Source organism: Nelumbo nucifera, chromosome 2, assembly GCF_055504915.1.
Source record: "Nelumbo nucifera cultivar China Antique chromosome 2, China Antique-T2T, whole genome shotgun sequence".
Classification (NCBI taxonomy): Eukaryota; Viridiplantae; Streptophyta; class Magnoliopsida; order Proteales; family Nelumbonaceae; genus Nelumbo; species Nelumbo nucifera.
Window position 1 is genome coordinate 11,980,303 of NC_142650.1, and position 19,792 is coordinate 12,000,094.

Here is a 19,792-nt window from a genome sequence, read left to right on the forward strand (position 1 = left end):
AAATAAAGAGCAAACCTTCTGGTTCATGCAAGCTATGAGAGGCAACATGCTTCTTAAGCAAACCTTCTGCTAAGACTAACAACTTCCCTCCCCCATCACCACAGAATACCTAGAAGACTCCAAAAAACCAGAAAAAAAAATAAGAAAGAGTTATAAAGATCTTTTTTAAAAAAAGAAAGTATTTCAATGACAAAAGGAAATGTCTTTGTTGTGTAGGATAGGGTACAAGTGCAGAGGAATAACTATTTAGAGACTTAGGCAATTTAAGAATCATCAACCCACATACTTATCTCAATAAGTATGAAAGAATGTATCAGGGTTTTTTAGTTTTCTTATAATTATTTTAAAATAGGCCCCTTATAATTAAATTAACTCCTATCATGTAATAATTTTTTTATAGGAAATGGTAACTTTCAGTAGTTAAAAACTACAAGTACAACTGTCACCTACTAGAGTGAAAGGTGACCCCTGAACAAAAACAACTTACAACACTGCCCAAAACAAAACCTCCCAATTCACCCCTTGCTTTGCTAGGTTGTCAGCTAAAGCATTTGCTGACCTCCTAGGCCAATAAACTTGTGCACCCAACTCCCTTGTGAGGCTCAATAATTCCCTTACAGGTTGTCTAAGGGACCACGTTCCCAAACTATTTGATTGCAGCCAACACACTACTAATTTTGAATCTCCCACCACTTCTAGCTTTTGAAAGCCCAATTGCTTAGCCAATCTGAGCCCCTGGAGGAGAGTGAACACTTCAGCTCTAAGCGAGTCCCCCAAACCTATTGGACCAGAATACATAGCCGGGATTTTGAGAAGCCAAGCGACTGACTTGATACCAATGTATATAACTAATGAGGAATTTTCTATATGTTCTTATATTATTAGATGTGGATTACTTGCGTGTGTATTCCTTTTTCATCCCCTTTTGATAAATATATTAAATATTATTAGCTGGATAAGGGTAATCTACAACAATAGCAACTTAGTTAGGAGCTCAAAAAGAGCCTCTATGTTCCCCTCCCCCTCCCTCCCTTTAATTCATGAAAAAGAACTTTCTTGAACTAACATCCATTCATGGAGGAAAAAAAGTTACCAGTGTTCAAAATAAATCCTCTATATGGGCAACTATTATGTTGAAAAAAATATGTATTTAAAAGCTATTATCGATGGGGAAAATCTCCAAATTCAAAGCTGGCTATTACGCTTGTAGACTGAAAAATTGTGCAGATGACCAATCCAATGGTTCAGCTATCTGGCAGACAGTATGGAATTGGCCATGAGATTCCTCCCCATAGCAAACAAAGGTGAGGTCATGTATTAGGAAAGCTAACTACTACATTCAATTAGGAGCACTTTCACAAATCAACTCAACTCAACACATTAAGAAAGTTCTCATGAATACATACATTTATACATGCTGAAAAAGATAATGGATGGCTTTCTTTCATTGCAAAAGATTATAAAAGTTAGCACCAATATATAAATAAATACATATAAAAGATTATAAAAGTTGCATTGCAAGTGATTTTCAATTCATTTTGTTAATTAAATACAACATTAAAGTCATTTTGATCCATTTTATTAATAATATATAATAGTTAATTATTTTAAATTTCGAATATCAACGAATCAATTTTGGGTTTTCCTATCATCCGTTTGCAGCCCTGCCCCAAAAAATAAAGTCTTCTTCATGTTTCAGTAATACCTCACACAACAGAATGCAAAATGTGCTGTGGCCATATCAAATTAAATCACCCGCAGTGTGGTGCACCCAAATCATTTTTGGGCATGTCAACAGGATGCAGTTCAGTTGCATGGTTTGGGCAACATATTCATAGTATCCTGTCACCTAGGTGTGCCTTTTAAACTACTGGGACAATGCAACAGAAATGCATCCTGTTGAATGATCTTTTATACGTTATTTTGCATTAAGAATAGGTGTGGAACATTCTTTGTCTACAATAATATCTGTTTGGACTTGTTGAAGATTTCAGAAAAAAGCAATCAAAGCATTCAAAAAATTAGAAAAAAAAAAGGGGGCAGTCTTACCCCTGCACATACAGAGAGGCTGTTTCCAGGATTCGAACCCTGGTCACCCAGGTCACAATGGAGCAACCCAACCATTGCATCAAGGCCCACCCTCATTCAAAAAATTAGAAAAAGAAAACACATAACTGCTCAATGTCTCACCAGTTTTTCTCACATTTGAAGATGTCATATTCCTTATTGAACTTTTTTTATCAAGTCAAAAAAATTATTAAGCCAAAGAAGAATACTCTTGCCAGTAAATGGTTTTGCTGATATAAACAATCCTCTTCACGTGGCAAATTCTGTGGCCACAAAGGAAAATAAATTCCTTTTGAATCCAAATGCAACATTCTAAATAATTTAACTATTGAGCAGAAAGCAATAAACAGCCTATGGTATGATCAGCAGGTTAATAATAATAATTTGCAGAAAAGGAAAAAAATAATGAATAAGAGAAGGAAAACCTGTAACTGGATGCTACAAACAGCCCAGAGCAGAAACCTTTCTTCACCAACAAGTTTGTACATTTTGATGGCTGTCTGCAATAATAACAACAGTAAACATGACAGCATTATACATATGTGCACCATGTTCCTCTTTCTGGCCACTAAGAGAGGAAAAACATTTTTTTGAAAAGTAAAATGAAATTTTCTTCAAAAAGAAAAGAAGAATGCAAAAGAAAGGTGACATAGAACCTCCACCAACTACAAGACTCAATTAAAAAGGAAGGATAACACCTCTAGGATCATAACAGACAGCTTCACTAGTGAAGCAACTGTGACACGAGCACAAACAAGCCTAGCGGAGCCAGGGCCCTAATCCTCCCCATCAAACAACTTCTCTTGACTGTTGTCATCTCCCACCTCTGTTTTCCTTTTTCTTCAAAGTTCAACTCATCGAAGGCTTTCCTAGCAAATTCCTCGCCACCCCAGAAGAATATACCCAGGCTTTTGCCAATCTCTACATCTTTTTTAGCCGCTTCCTCAATGGATATACCTCTGGTTTTCTCCACCTTCCTCTCGATGTTTTTATCAAACTCTTTCTGTAGATTCAGAATTGTTCTCTAATGCTTCTTCCTGCTGTCAAGTCCCCAAATGATTACCCTGGTTAGAATCAATCCAGGAACCCTTGCCAACAGCATCTTCAATTGCCAACCTTGTAAGACTACTGCCCCTACTCTTATATACCATACCTTCTTGCAGTTCTTTGTAGGACCAGTCCCAACCTAACCACATTTTAGTCAAGAAAAAGTTTTGGTGACGTGAACAGTATGAGAATATCTTACTCCAGGTACTCCTTGGGATTTTTTGGAGTTCACTGATTCAGCCATGTCTGAAACATTCTTAGCCCCCTCCTACCCAAATCCACACCTATCTTTCCAATCACCACCTCCTCGAAGTGATGATGATCATCCACTACGCTTTCGATTTGGGGCAAGACACAATGGTTCTCACCAACAATTCCACTTTCATCAACGCCAATAACATGATCACCTCCTAAATCAGCATCAACGGGGTCTCTTAAATCCACCTCCCTCTCCTTCAAACCATTCTCATCTTCTTTATGAATCTCATTTGCACCACTCAAACCTTCCTCACCGTAGGGTTAGAATCCGAAGGCGACTTACCATCAAGCACCTTTTGATTCACAACTTCAACACCCTTCATAGGAGCGCCCCTGTTCTGAGCACAGCAAGCAAGAACTTCCATGCTATTCTTAAGACTTTGACCTATATCACAATTAGCAGGAACCTTCCCAAAATTCTTGGTAGTTTTTTCCTTTTATTGCCTCTGAGAATCTCTCGTTCCCCTCTTAGCTCTTTCCCTTTTCAAGCCTTATCCCAAATAGATCTGCTCGATCCCTTCCCACTAATAGTCTTTGAATGTTTTAAGTTCACTACATGCTTTCTATCGACCCCTAGCCTAAGAGGGACAACATTCTTCCTGCTTTTTGTTAGAGACTTTGGAGGGAGGGCCCTAGAACCATTCCCATTCCCATCACAGGACACCACTTCTATACACGACGAAGGAAACTTTTCATCTCCCTCGTAAGACCCCATTCCTTTTTCCTCTTGGCATGCAAGGTGCCCCACATCCCCTATCCTTATTGTGTCATCAATAGTCATTAATTCATGCAGGTGGTATGCCCCAACCTTTTCTTTAGCTGACCTCGGGTGGGCCCCACACCTTCCTCCCTTTCTCAAGCCCCTACTCTCCCCTCTTTACCTTCCCAAAGTCTCAAGAGTTCAGTAAGCCCATAATATCAACCCCACTATTAACATTTACTCTATTGATTTTTTAATTCCCAAACTGCCCCCATATTCAACCTCCTGCATTTCCTCTACAACCAGCCCGTTCGACTTCCTGTTCGAACCAGCCAATGACTGAAAACCATTATCCTCCTTCCCAGAAAGCAAGAACCAACCACCAAGATAAGTTCCTTCTACCACCACTCTTAGATCAAAAAATTCATCGCCAAATTGAAGTAGAGAGGCCACTAGGACAAGATGAACTTCCTTCACCTCAATTAAAATCCGCACACAAACTAAGTTCTTCCACTCAATGGTTCTTGAATCTCTGAACCTAAACTTCTCACATGCATCTCAAATATCTCTAAATATTTGAAAGCACCAGGCATACAAAGAAATGCCAAAAACGTTTATCCAGACGAAGCTCGATGACCCCATGTTTCTCAACGCTTCAACTAGAGGATTCCATCTCCCCGGCCTTAAATCTAGAAGCCTTATTTGATCTTGTTCACAATCTAGGATGTCGAGAGCTTCCTTCTCACTGCTAAGGGAAAAAAGAAAGAACCCTGCACTAAGTCTCCTCACCTGAAAGGACCTACTTGGTTTCCATTTACCATTACCCAAGCCCACACTTCTTCCACGTCTAGTTCAGAATTTACAAAACATCCAACCAAGCATTTGTTTAACAGCTTAAGCCTACCAAAAGTTCCTCCAATTGAGCTAACAACAACCTCTTTCATGGCCTAGACCTTGCCAAGAGACCAATATTTAACAGATTAGTGGGGATGCTCCATGTCCAACCAAGCATTTGTCCTCAATGGACACTCAAGAAGATGAACTTGATATTGTACAATTTTGCAGTAAAAAGGAAGTGAGGAATGCACCTTCCTCAATGGACACTCAAGAGAGGAAAAACTTGTGGAAATGCACAAGAGTGGCATTCAAGAAGCGAGGAATGCAAGAATGTTCATGTCAAGGAACAATAGAGTGATATTCTTAAAGAGTTGATAACAGTGACGGTAGCATACTTGTCCTAATAAAAGAACTCCAAGGGATTTCAATGAACTCAATCTTATGAGGGTGCGCTGGGTATTGAATTCTGCTCCAGGAATGCACACTTTTCATTGATAAATAAGACTGATAAAAGAAGTTTTGTAGAAAAAAGCAGGCCAAAGTTTACCAGACACTGAATTAGCAATCCAGGACTCTCAGGTTTTGGAGAGATTTTAGAGGACATATAAGGTAAATGTTGACCTACTGAGGAATTCTATACATATTCCGCTATACTATGAAGTCTGAAATAATTGGAGATAGAGACTTATCTTAGGGCAGAAAGGTTTTAATGATTGAAAGTTCTGAAACTATTGCTCTCTCTTGGGTTTGATGGATATTTGTTTGGCATGTAAAATTTAAAAAGGTACCTATTTGAAAACCTCATAATTAAGGGTGCAACTTGGGGAGACTTGGGTTGAGAGTTTGTTAAAATTTGGTTAAACACAGCCCCAATGCTGTGTAAATTCTTCAAATTGCATGCCTGACTTGCATCCCTACTTATAATACAGTTACGAGGTAAGCTTTGAGAGAATGCAGAATTTTCAGAATAGAAAGTGATGCAAGAACCAATGAGTCAAATCCAGAACTATCTATTTTTTATGTGTTTAATATGATAATAGGGAATATTGCTGTAAATCTTCAGTATCTGTTTTTGGTCTTGGATCATTAGTAGTTTTCTTTTTTGCATTAGGAGTTAGTTTTCCTAATTGCTATAGTTTGTTTTCCTAACCGGATTAAGAATTACTTTAGTAAATTGGAATTATATCCGTAAGTGTCATAGTCATAAAGCAGGATTTGTCTTACCTTTGTCCTAATAAGTCTCAGTCCTAGTCTGTCAACTAGGACTTGTCCTATTCCAAGTTAGTTTGTGAATGGTATTTCTTAGGGCTGGGTCATCCTCACTTCCTTGCCTATAAATATATGTAAGGCCTAAGTGTTTTTTTTTTTTTGATAAATGTAAGGCCCTAAGTGTTGTCCATTAAACATTAATGTTTGCTCTAATTATGAAGTTGGAAAGACTTCAGATTTGGTGACTGTTTTTTATCAATAACAATAAAATTTTACTAAAGAAATGTGAAGAAGCTCAATGTAAGAAATCACTTTTAGAGATAAAAAGTCTTATTTCTACCCTTTACGTTTCCTTTTATCTTTCTTACAATTTTTTCCAAGACAAATGTTCCCTTTCCACTTTGCCAAAGAATCCACCAAGCTGTTAGCCGCTCTTGAAATCCATACAACCTTCACTTCCATGTATCTAGTTAGCCACCTGAACCTTATTTTCTTCATTCCTGTAGCACCACAGACCAGCCTCTCCCTTCTGCAGCCACCCAGCTACCAACTTTGAGTCTCCTTCAATGATCAGATTTTCACATTCATCTCTTTCGCCCTCTGCACCCCACACCAATCAGACCTGAAAGCAAGGCAACAATATCACCTTCCTCATTTCTAAAGGCTCCCCCGACACCTGACTTCCCTGGGTTACCCTACCACTTCCATCAAAATTGAGTTTCAAGAGCCCCCTATCAGGTGGCGTCCAACTTCTAAAGGCTAGTTTTTTTAGAGGATGTGCTTGCCGCTTCTCTCCACTTTCTGATGATGTCATCTGTTGAGAAGGAATTTTTTTGCCAGTGTTCATTCCTTTTTTTGAAAGGTATTCCAAATTTACTGACAGTATTGATTCCTTCAAGATGGTATTAGGTGTCAAATTCTAATAGTGCCTCTAGGTGTTCTCCTAGAGATGATCTTTAGACATACTGAAGAGTCAAACATTTAAAATTGTTGGTGAATTGCTTGTGTTTTAAGTCAGAATACTGAAGAGAAAAAATCTCTAGTCTATCTCTGATGCAAATATGAAAGCAAGGAAAACCTACGGAAGAATAAATCAAGAGTTATTAAACCAGCGGAAATTGCACAATTTTTGGGATATTAGATTTAGTACTTTTTTAGAGTTATTAAAATTTATTTTCTGATTTTCTGGTTTCTTAGAAATAGAGACCACCAGCACCTAATTTTGTGAAACTAACTTTTGATGAAGTTTTATGGGAAATGAAGGGCAGGCTGGTTTAGGGGGTGTATTTCGAGGTACAGAAGGTGAGGTACTAGCACTTTATTTGGGTCCTGTAGAGCAAGAGGATCCACTGACAGCGGAATTAATGGACCTGCTTCAAGGGCTGAAACCTGCAAAACAGTTTGGTTTTCAAAGGTTAGAAGTGGAAGGGGACTCTCAGGTGGTGATTTCCTTGACAAAAATTTCAAAGCCAAATCCCTTGGGTTTACAGGCAAAGGATTAGGGAAATTGAAATGATAACAAGGGAACTGAGTGTTACTTTCAAGTGCGTGAGAAGAACTGCTAATGGCATGGCAGATACTTTAGCTAAACAGGGGGCAAACATGCCGCACTTATTTTGGGCTAAATTGTAAGGCTGATTTTTGGGGATTGCAACTCTAGTTGTATTTGTTTACTCCTATGGGTGTGGGCAAACTACCCACAAATTTGTAAGCTCAATTTCAACATAATGCTTAATAAAACATACCTTTGCTGATCAAAAAAAAAATAGTAGTTTGTGGGTTACAATCAGTCGTTTGTTAAGACCAGAATTGGGTAGTTTCATAAATTCTTCTAGAAAGTTTATAATCATTTGTTAAGACCAGAAGTCTGTTAAGCTTGCATCCATAAATTTGGTATCCATCATTTCAGTGGTTTTGGATTAGGATTAGAATTTAGAATTATCATTAGAGTTGGGACTATTTTGACAAGGCAGCAGATTTGTCTACATGCCTATAGAGGCAAATTGTAGAGAACACTGAACACACAAATATATCAATTCTGTTCAAATTGTATTACTTTTAGAAGTTACAAATTTCTATTCCCCTCAATGCAGATTGCTGCTGTGTGATTGATCTACTGTTTTTCATCTACTGCTTTTGTCCTCTACTAGTTCTATTGGCAAATCCCTAGAGCCATTAGTCACTCTACATGGAGAAAAAATGGGGTGTCCAAATCTGCTCATTTGGCTAGATTTTGGTGCCATTAGGAAGATAATTCAATGATTCATGCAACAAATCCAAGATCATACAATCTGGACATGAATTAAGCAAGATACGACAATTTATTGGCAGTTGATGAATATATGAAGGGATTATTCTTTAGATTGTTTTGGATTTTGAGTTAAAGTTCTAGTAGTTTTAGGATTTACTTTGGTATGTAATTGCTGCAGAGATTGTTTCCCTCTTAGAACTTTGTGTAAAAATTGTAATTAGTCAGAAATTGATATTTAGGTTCTTTAAAAGTTCTATTCACTTTTGAAGCTAATCAACTAATGATTGGAGAATGATTAGGAGTCATTAGATTAGCGAAATAAGTTTATAAGGTTGCATCATTGCTACAAAGGAGGACCATAATTAAAATATTGCCTTTGGTTTAGTTTTCTTTAGTGTTGATGTCAAACTTTCTTTTTTTAGTGTAAGGAAAAGTTTTTTTTTTATCAATAACACCAGCTTCATTAAATTAAAAGAAAAGAGGGAATATGCATGCAAGAGGGGAGATAAATATCTTAGCTCCCCAAAAACAGAAAACAAAAGGAGTGCAAAGAGAAAAGATTAAAAACTAGCCCAAAAACAGACTCCCCAAAAACAGAAAACAAAGGGAGTGTAAGGAAAAGTATTTCATTAAGATCAAAGAGCCAAAATACAATGAAGCCTCTGTACAATGAGAAGCTGAACAGAGGGAAACAGATTTACCAATATAGCCACCCTTCAGGAAAAAAAAAAGCTATTAATTCCTTACAAAAAACAATTGTGGACTGCTAAAGGAAAGGGGAAGGAGTCTCTTGGCACCTAAGGAATGGCCTTAGGAGATTCAAAAGGCTCTCCAGGGATATGCTGATTCAAATTAATTGGGTTAGAAGATCAGCCAACAGTTTTGCAGATAGTTTGGCTAAACAAGGGGTACAAAGACAGTCTATGTTTTGGGCCTATATGTAATATTTGGGGGTTTAGAAATCTGGTGTCCTCTTTGTTTCCTTCGCAACTTGTGGTTGTACTGCTTTATTTAATTTTGATGAAATCAATTTTCTGAGTTATTGATCAAAAATAAATAAATTCCATACAAAAAGGAAATCTGAATCAAAAAAGGAAGAAATATGTCTATTTTTGAATAATGGATGGATTGTCAACCAAGAATGCACCATCCCTAAAATCCTGTTGAGAACTTCTTTTGAGGATTGTCTTCCTTTGAATAATCTACTATTTCTTTAACACCATACTGCCCAGAAAACTGCTGCAGGGAGGATGCTCCAAGCTATCTTTCCAGCCCTAGATAAACCTCCAAGTGCCCATGCCCCTATAAATCCCTTCACATTGGCCGAGAAGCACATTTAACCCCAAACAATCTCGGCAGACTCATCCAAATCCAGTAAGAAAAATTACAGTGAATCAACAAATGACCAGAAGGCTCCACATTTCCAACACATAGTGTACAAGCCATATCCTCCACCTCTAGACCTCTTCTAACTAAATTTTCCTTTGTTAAGATCTTAGCCAGCACTTCCGACCAGACAAAGAAAGCCAGTTTAGAAGGAATAGATCTAATCCAAATCCTGTCACTTGCAAAAGAAGAAGGCCCCTCTCCCTTGTCAAGCTGTTAAAAAAGGATTTCACTGAAAAGGTGCCCAGTTTCTCTCAGAATCATTTCCTTTTATCCTCCCCTACTCCAGTTGTCTTCGAGTCATACAGAATTTGGAGCAAGCTGACCAAAGAAGCCACCTCCCAATCATTTAAAATTCTCCTGAATTGGGGGTTCCAGATACACTGTCCATTCTACCTCTCCAAGCAACCAGCCACTGTTGCATCCTTGTTAACAGAAATCTCAAACAGATAAGGGAAGAGAGTCACTGAAGAGCCATTTCCACACCAGAAGTCCTTCCAAAAAAGTACGCTGAGGCCATTTCCGACTTCATATTTTATTCCCTTCAAAAACTGAGGATGAACTTTCTGAATTTTCTTCCACAGAGAGCATCCATAGGATGATCTAACTTCTTCAGTCTCCCACTCCCTGCTGCTTGAACCATATTTACACACTATTAACCTTCTCCACAGACTATCCGGTTGCTCATTGAATCTCCATAACCACTTCCCTAGCAAGGCTGTGCTGATATTTTTCACTGATCCGATCCCTAGACCCCCATTCTCCCTGGAACTGCAGATCTTTTCCCTAGCATGTCAAACTCTCTTGATGGTACAAATTCTTCCAAAAACATATTATTAAAGTTCTGGTTCCTAATGTTTCCTCTAAATGTTAATTTCAGGTTATTTTATATTTTTTGTTCTTATTTTGCAGACTCATCCTGCAACGATTTTGTATCAAAGCTAGGTTCTACATCAAAAAAAGACAATAATTACATATTTGACCACAAGGCCTGTGCCCACAGGAGGAGATTAATCCACTGTGAGAAAATTGAAAAATACAATCAGCACAGCCAATCTTTCCCTTCACTCCCTCAAACCCTAAATTATCTCATACTTCAAATTAAATTGGTCCAAAAGACCATAAATTTCTAGTAGTCCTGGCTTATGTCAAAGGTTTTATGGGTGCTTGACATCTGAGAGGTTTAAGCATGGCAGGCCAGGAGTCATGGCTGCAATGTTCTGGACAGTATGAAGTGAAAGAAATAGCAGAATATTTGAGGGGAATCAGTGTTCAGAAGAAGAGGTTCTCAAAAAGTTTTTGGGCATGGTCTATTCTTGGTCGGCAAGCAACTATTCATTTAGAAGTAGATACTCAAATACTTTCTTTTATTGGAATTTTCTTTTTGTAAAGCTATAGAATGATCTTCCTGATGTATTTGGGAACTTGTAAAGGGTCAGATACAGTTATATCCTTGTACAGAATCTCATTGTACAGGGGAGATCTTTGTATTTTTTGTGGAATTTTCAAATGAAATACTTTACCTTAAGGTTTCAAAAAAAATACCACAATTACAAAATTATAGATAGGCCCTTTAAACTCCCAAAACTACATAATAATCCTTTTTTTAGAAAAAGGTTAAGAAGAATGACAGTGAGGTTGCAGAGAATGCTCAAAAAGGTCATTCACAGGTATTAGTATCTGGATGCTCCTTCCTTACTTTCTGATGGCCCTTGGTCACTCTGACCCCTCATAAGAGAGGAAAGATCATAAACATCCGCGTTGAACAACTTGTTAAGATGGGTTCCTAGATCCACAAATACTAAGGCCGATGCATCAGCAGGAGATGATGTGGAAAGAGCACATATTCTGGAGCACGAACAGCCCACACAAGAGATCCTCTGTCTCTTCTTGTATATGATTGTATTATTTGGTCGTGTCACCATGCTCCACTCATCTGTCTTTCTAATTGAATGTAGGGTGTCTACCCCTATCCTTTTTACTTATAAAGCAATAATATATGATTCTCAGATACATGGAGGACAAGGCATCAGATAATGGACTTTACACTAAAAATTTAAGTATCTGACACAATACGTTACCTTTTTTTATTGGAAACAGTAACTTCATTAATACAACTTAAGAATAACTTTCCAGAGTTAAGTGCAGCTGTCAACCCCTAAACAGGTGTTAAGCCCCCAGTAATCTTTCTTACAAAACTGCCCAGAGCATTCTCTCCCTCACAGTCCCTTGTTTAGCCAACGTGTCAGCTAAACCATTAGCTGATCTCCTTGTCCATTTGAAGCATGCACCGATCTCCCTTGTTGTGTTGAGGATTTCCCTTATGTGTTGCCTATAAATCCAAGCTCCCAACTTACCAGATTGCAGCCACTCAATCAACAATTTAGAGTCTCCTTCTATCTCAATTTGGTGTAACCCCAATAGTGTGGCATATCTTACACCTTGAAGCAAGGCCATCACCTCCGCTCTCAATGAGTCCCCCACTCATATTGGTCCTGAAAACATAGCCACAATTCTTCCATTTTCATCTCCGAATACTCCTCCTATACCTGAAGGGCCTGGGTTATCTCTGGAACTCCCGTCGAAGTTCAATTTCACTCTTTGTTGTGTTGGTGGAGACCACAATTCCTGCACAGTAGGTTTTATGGAAGTTGTAGATGCCACCACTTCCCAATTACTGTAAATGTCTTCAGCTGAGAAGACCTTAAACAAATCCAAAGTTTTCAACCATTGAATAGTCATAATGATTATCTTTTCTACAATTGCCTCCTTGGATTTCTCCACTCCTTTAAAGATTCTATTGTTCATTTCTTCCCAAACTGACCATAAGATAGCTGCTCTTGTGGGTCTCCACATTAATCTTCCACACCTCTTCAATTGCCTGAAAAAGCTTGGGTCAAAAAGGCACATCTAGGGGAGGTGTCCACCTACAACCGAAGATAGAAGAGAACCAGGCCCAAATAAAGCACACAAATGCCCAAGAAATTAATAGGTGTGTGATCATCTCAATAGAGCCCAAGCAGAAGCTACAAACATGGGGTGATGGGCATACATTTGGCCTTTTTCTTTGCAGCATATCTAGAGTATTATTTTTTGGAGAACCACCTCCCAACAAAAACCCTGAATTTTTGGGGCTACAAGTTGACACCAAATCTCCTTTGAAGGAAAGCTCCTTGAAGGGTTTGATGATTGAATGAGGACATCAAAGAAGGAGGAACAAGTGAGAACACCATATGGGAAAGGTTTCCAAATTCTACTATCCAAACAAGATTGATCTAGGTAGGTTGACCCTAGAAGGTTAATTAATTCATCCACCATTGCCATTTCCGACTCCCTTAGACCTCTCCTCAAACCCAAGTCCCAAGAAGTATCAATAAAAACTGAAGAGATCACTTTTCTTTTATTTTTTGATAGTGAATAAATAGAAGGGAACCTTTCACTAAGGGGAATGTCTCCAACCCAAACATCTTCCCAAAACAACACTTTATTTCCTGCACAAGCATCAATTTTGACGTAAGGAAGGAATGAAGGTAAAATACCATGAATAGCTTTTCAAAGAGAGCATCGAGAAGCCCTAGGGTCGATTCCTGCATCCCAACCATTGTCTGCCAATCCATGAATACTAATAATCACTCTATGCCAAAGTCTGTCTTGTTCCAACAGCAATCTCCATAACCATTTCTCCAATAATGTTATGTTTCTTAGCCTAAGATTTCCTATTCCTAGGCCCCCTTCATCTCTACTTCTAGAAACCACCTCCCACTTCCCTAGGTGGTCTTTTTTGGTGTCTCCTGGTTCCCAAAGGAAGTTTCTCATAATCTTCTCTAGATGGTTTGCCACTTTCACCGGTATCCTAAAGGTAGATAGGAAGTACACTAATAAGTTAGCCAAAGTTGACTTTATTAGGGTTATCCTACCTCCCAAAGAAATATAGTTTCTCTTCCAATTCACAAGTCTCTTTGTAAATCTCTCAATCACTAGATACCAAAAACTACCTATATTAGGATTTCCTCCGAATGGTAGTCCCAAATATTGTAATGGCCAATCCCCTACTTCACACCCAATAGTCAAGCTAGACGAATCACCTCTTCACTCCCTAAATTTACTCCTGCCACACAACTCTTGCCCCGATTAATCTTAAGGTTGGAGATCTTTTCAAATTTCTGGATTATCCTTTTTAAGTTCATAAGTTTTTTTGTTTTCCCTTCACAAAACAAAATAATATCATTTGCAAATTGTAGGTGTGTAACCACCACTTCATCCCTTCCAACTCTCCAGCCTCTAACCATATTGTTGGCATCTGCCCTTATGATCAATTCACTCAACACATCAGTTACCAGAGTAAAAAGGAAGGGAGATAGGGTATCTCCTCGTCTAAGGCCCCTTTAGGCAGGAAAAAAATCTCTTGCTACTCCATTTACCAGAATTGAAAAATGACATGAACAAATGCAACCCTTCACCCATTTACACCATCTTTCGCCGAAACCCCTACGCTTAAGAATTTCCAACAGAAACTCCCAATCCACCATGTCATAAGCTTTTTCTAAGTCCAACTTGCAAACCAGTCCCTTTTGCTTTCCTTCTAAACTCTACGCATTCATTGGCAATGAGAATTTGACCCATTATTTGTCTCCCAAACACAAAAGCCCCTTGATTTGGAGAAATCATCGAGGGAATAACATATTTTATTCTTAGGGCTAAAACCTTGGAAATGATTTTGTACATGCTTCCTATCAGACTTTTGGGCCTAAAATCCTTCGGCTGGATTGCATATCAAAGCGATGAAAGTTGCATTGGCACCTGAGTTAAATTTGCCCCTCATAGAACTCATCAAAAACCTCCATCAAGTCACCCCCAATTATTTCCCAACAATCTTGATAGAAAGCCATTGTAAAACCATCAGGTCCTGGGGCTTTAGATCTCTTCATTGAGAAGACTACATTTTTCACTTCCTGAACCTCAAATTTCCTTTCCAAGGAATCCAACAACTCTCTATTTCCAACCCTCCAGTCCAAGCCCTCTAAGTTTTCTCTTGACCTCCTTGGGCCCTCATAGAGTGTTTTGAAGTGATTCACAAAGGCTTGGGCTATGTCCTCATCTCTTGTCAATACTTGCCCATTCCATTCCAATTTCAACACTGAGTTTTTCCTCTTTCTCCCATTTGCCAACATATGGAAAAAGACTGGCATTGTCATCCCCTTCCCTGAGCCATTGACATCTAGACTTTTGTCTCCAAGTAACCTCCTCTTTTCTTAGAATTAGATCCTTTTTCAACCCCATCTCTCTTTCCTCTCTTCTGAACTCAAACTTCTCTCAGCTTCCTCACCATCTAGCTCCTCTATTCTACTGAGAATTTCTTGTTTTCTTTCCTCAATCTTTCCAAAACTCTCTTTATTCCACATCTAAATTCTTACTTTCAGCAATTGCAATTTCTTATAGAATCTATAACCCTTCCATCCGAAATCCACTTGATCTTCCTCCCACCACTCTTTACCTTTGGCAAGAATTCAGGGTGCAGAAGCCACATATTCTCAAATCTAAAAGCACAGGGGCCACCCCCAACCTCTCTTGGGTCAAAGTCATTAGGCAATGGTCTAAAACAGGTCTTGGCAGTGCTGTAACTACAAGCCACTTCCCAATCAGTTGTGAATAGAAATCTGTCTAACTTAAGTGGGAGCTGCTCGAATAATTTGCCCTCTGAATAGGTAAGTCCCGCAACTCAAAGGTCTCTATGAAGAGGTTAAACTTCCTCATACTCGTTGTAAACCGGTGATTTGGGTTGTTTGATTCACTCAAAAATCTTACAGGTATCCAAGTACCATAGGTGTTTGGGAGGATATTTTAATACATTACCTTTTCACAGGTATCCAAGTATCATAGGTGTCAGTATCTCTCAAATGACATTACTTTAGCAAAAAAAAAAAAAACCCATATCCCTCCAGACAATTGTTATTAAATTTTATCATGACTTTTATTATTCTTTTATTAGTAAATTTATATTTTCTCTTCTCTTCTTTTGTATGAAATACCACTAGGACTTCAAAGGCTCCTCTCTAAAAATTAAATTGCTTCACTAAGTAAAACCTGCATGTCAAGTTAACCAACACTGTTTTTCTGATCATTTGAACATTCTTTTAAGTCACTCGCCAGATCATTCCCAAAGAAATTGCTTTTGATTCTGAAATGCACTTACCATACTGACAATGTTTCCCAGCAAAATATAATTCAGTAAAAGTTAAGAGGTCAACATTATATAATATGAATAATAATAGTTCTTGGATAGAAACCAACCTGTTGTTGCTTAACAAATGAGTATTCACGAACGTAACAATTAAAGAGACCCATCATCAGCTCCAAGTTGTTAGGAAATTTGGAACAAGCATACTCATAACAACTAGTAGCCAGATCCACTAGTAAATGCAGCAGAACCAAAAATCAATACATAAATAAATAATAAAATAAGTGGAAAAGAGCACATAAGTATAATGCAAACTAATATTTTGAACATTGAAGCAGAATAGTAAATACTAACAGCGGTCTAGACGTTGGAAAACAATCTGTAGGGTGCTAAGGGTAAGATCATCAATATGAACAACATTATCACAATATAATTGCTCTTTGGCATTTAAGCAGATGGACAGTGCCTCATCAGGTTTTCCCATCCTCTCCAAAATAAGAGACTTGAGTGCCTATGAGAGAAGATGAAAGCATCAGCTGTCAAGATTGCCTCTTGAAGGACCAACACAGCACATGAGCATTATATTCTCATTCTTCAAAAGTACAGCTACAAAAAAAAAAAAAAACATTGCCCAGTATCTGCAAATTATATGCCAATAACATAAATGCACATTTTCATGAAGAAATATGAGCAAAAACAAGCCTAATTCTCCAATCATGTTAGCTTAACAACTTCTTTCTTGAAAGGACAGTTGTAGAACCAAGCCTTTGGGGAAAACAGCCTAGAGCTGTTGTATCTGTCTCATGTCCCCCCCCCCAACAGGATGAGAGTTTTAACACGACATTTGTCAATAAAACCATATTCCACTGTTGCTCATCAAGAAAAGAAGAAAAGGTGGCAAAAGTTAATATTAAATATTATAAGATAGTGCAGCCAAAAAATATATTATATATGTACATCATACATACCCAGTTAACCATATTAAATGCATTGTTTCTACTAATAACGCAAGCAAAAGGAAGTAAAAAGGACTTATCCATTTGTCTTAAAGACAACAGGCAGCAGGCAGAAAGAAACAGAACATGAATTCATCCTTCGAGAAACAAAACATGCAAAGCTCAATAAAAAGGACCTGAGGCACATCTTAGGGCTAAACCTTCTAAAGTTCAGACACCAAGGTAGGGCTCATGCCTTGCACCAGTCCACCCTACACCAAGACTGCAACTTAGAATTAAATGTTCCATCAAAGGATTAAGGTGTAATGAATTTTTTTTCCTTTTATTGTCCATCATTTCCTTTATTATATTTAGTATATCAAGGCTTGTATAAAAATCCTTTTTGACGCTCCAATTTAAATACATTTCTATAAAGTTGAAAGGTTTTGAGCAGCTGGCCTACAATATAGTTTTTTCATCACTCACAGGAACCATCCATTATCATCAAAATCTGCAAGTGCATTGTTATCACTTCCTATGAATTCTCTTAATGCAACTTTCCCGATGGAATTGTTACATGTATTTCCCTGGGTTCACACTTGCCTGAAGATGAACATGCATAAATATATTGATAACTAGAAATACAAATCTCTTGTTACTTTTTCCAAAATTGTAATTCTTTAATAACATTCTGACTCAAAAACGAGGTGTGAGTCTTATATTTCATGCACTTATAGTCTTATACTCTTTCAAATGAGAAAACTCATCACACATGACAAGTTTTTCTAACACAAAATGGATATAAGATATCATGTGTCCTGAAATGCTAACAAATAGGAAAAAATGGACCGCTTTTACCAACATTTGCCCTTCATTGCATAGGAGAAGAGACAGGAGGCCCAACTCTATTGTCTGTTCTAAACAGTACATAATAATTGTGCTAATGGAAAAAATAGGTGGAATCGCAACTCTAGGAGGGTTGGGCTGAGCACGGTGGGGGTCTGCCTGAAGGGAAGATGGATTCCTTCGGGAATATAGAGAGCTTGGGCAGAAGGGAATGGGTAAGCTTAGGGTTTCTAGAGGGCAAGGTGATACTTCATGGCCTTTCCCCTCAGTGAAATCCTGTATTTATAGATATTTTTTTATTTTTTTGCATGGAAAGGCCATCATACTTTTTCTTTCTTTTTTTTTTTGCTTCATGGGGCTAGACAACAGAGGGTCGCCCATCCCCCATCCCCTTACACCCCCCAACCCTGGTGGCAGCGGGATTTGATCCCAGGTCTCTGCTACAACGAGTCAGAGATCCTACCAACTGAGCCACCATCTTTTGGTATTTATAGATATCTTTGCATGGAGATTATGGAGATCTCTGATCTCCTATCCACACAAGGCTTCCATTTTGTAATGTGCCAGAGAATGAATCCAAAAGGTTCGAAATTCTGACGATTCACTGCGGCACAGGTTGGTCAGGATGTCGCCACGTGTCCTCTTAGGGCTTTGGTACTTGGGTATCCCCTTTCCCAACATGTGTCCTCGAGGATGTAAGCTACCTTATCCTTTGCTTGTCCCTTTTTTAGGTAAAAAATAAAAAATAAAAATTTTATTAATGAAAGAAAAAAAAGTACATCGAATGATCCATAATGGTAATGAGATATCACCAAACGATCAAAACTCCCCACAACAAAGAATAAAGCAATACAACTCAGAAAAAAGGTCAGTGAATTAACTTCTAATCTCAAGCTCTAATAAGGACCAAAAACCACTTCCAAGATCTTCTTTGGAGACTCCCTCAACTCCTGGTAAGATAAAATCCACCGCATGATTCTTTTACTGCAAAGCAAAACTATTTAATCTTTTCTTTTTTCTTTTTCTTCAAAATCCTTATATTTCACTCTTTCTAAACTTCCCTACATATGGTAAAAAGAAACAAAGCTCCAAGCAATCTTCCCCTTGATATTTCCTCACATTGAAGGCCACCTAGCAAAAACCTCTCCCAAAGTTCTGGTGATCGGAGAAGCCAGATTTGAAAAGAACAAAGAAATATCCCCAGATGTATTTCATGAAACAACGATTTATACACAAGTGTTCAGAAACTTCCCATAAATAACATCTTCCTGCCCACTGCACTCCCCTCTGATTTCTCCACTTGAAGGCCACCTAGCAAAAATCCACCCCAGAGTTCCGGTGATCCAAAAAGCCAGAATTGAAAAGACCAAAGAAATACCCCCAGATGTATTTCATGAAACAACAAGTCAACAATCTATACACAAGTGCAATACAATCTCTTCAGAACATAAATAACATCCTCCTGCCCACTGTACTCCTCTCTGATTTCTCCACTTGATTTCTTGCAATAGCATTAGAAAACAATTGAACAAAGAGAAAGCCATTTTTAGCTTCCTTCCACAATCTTAAGTTCCTTCTTCCAATTTGAACTTAAATTAGCTGCAACTTTGACAACAAGCTCACACATTCCTCCATCTCCCAATGGGGCAAAGGTCATATAATCAAAACTATCCGCAATAGGTATGTTCTTCCTACTTAAGCTGTACCTCCCTGGGCAAAAAGATCACACAATTACCAATTCCCACCAAATCATCCTCCCAAAATTTTATCAATGAAACATCACCCACCTTTTTTTGGAAAACCATCACCCAGCTCATCGAAAAACAAAATTCAAGAAAGCTAATTGAAAATCCATAATTCCTTTCCATGCACAAACCCCATAAGCTGATTTCATCTCCTTTGTGCCTCACCCGAAAACCACTACATCATCTCCATGGAGCATCCCTCTCAATATTTTTATATTTTTGTAACCAGCAGGAGCTTCCTTAGTCGGTAACATGTAATTTTCCTCCAATTCTTGGAACATTCTCCTTGTAAAAGATTCACCACCCAAGACCAACAGACTAAGCGCTTTGCCT

At 38.2% G+C, this 19,792-nt stretch overlaps 1 protein-coding gene across 3 annotated transcripts in view; it reads right to left on the reverse strand.

The window, feature by feature from the left end:
* LOC104597262 (Tetratricopeptide repeat (TPR)-like superfamily protein) overlaps nt 1-19,792 on the reverse strand; it is a 65,051-nt gene that overhangs the window by 41,388 nt on the left and 3,871 nt on the right. For 2 of the 3 annotated variants that reach the window (XM_010258716.3, XM_010258717.3), the window contains exons 2-5: nt 16,288-16,444; nt 16,047-16,165; nt 2,493-2,567; nt 16-109 (exon numbers count right to left, since the gene is read on the reverse strand). In XM_010258716.3, the coding sequence (XP_010257018.1) occupies nt 16-109; nt 2,493-2,567; nt 16,047-16,165; nt 16,288-16,444 (445 nt within the window). The remainder of the gene's footprint in view (nt 1-15; nt 110-2,492; nt 2,568-16,046; nt 16,166-16,287; nt 16,445-19,792) is intronic. The other variant, XM_088897600.1, reaches the window with a different exon arrangement.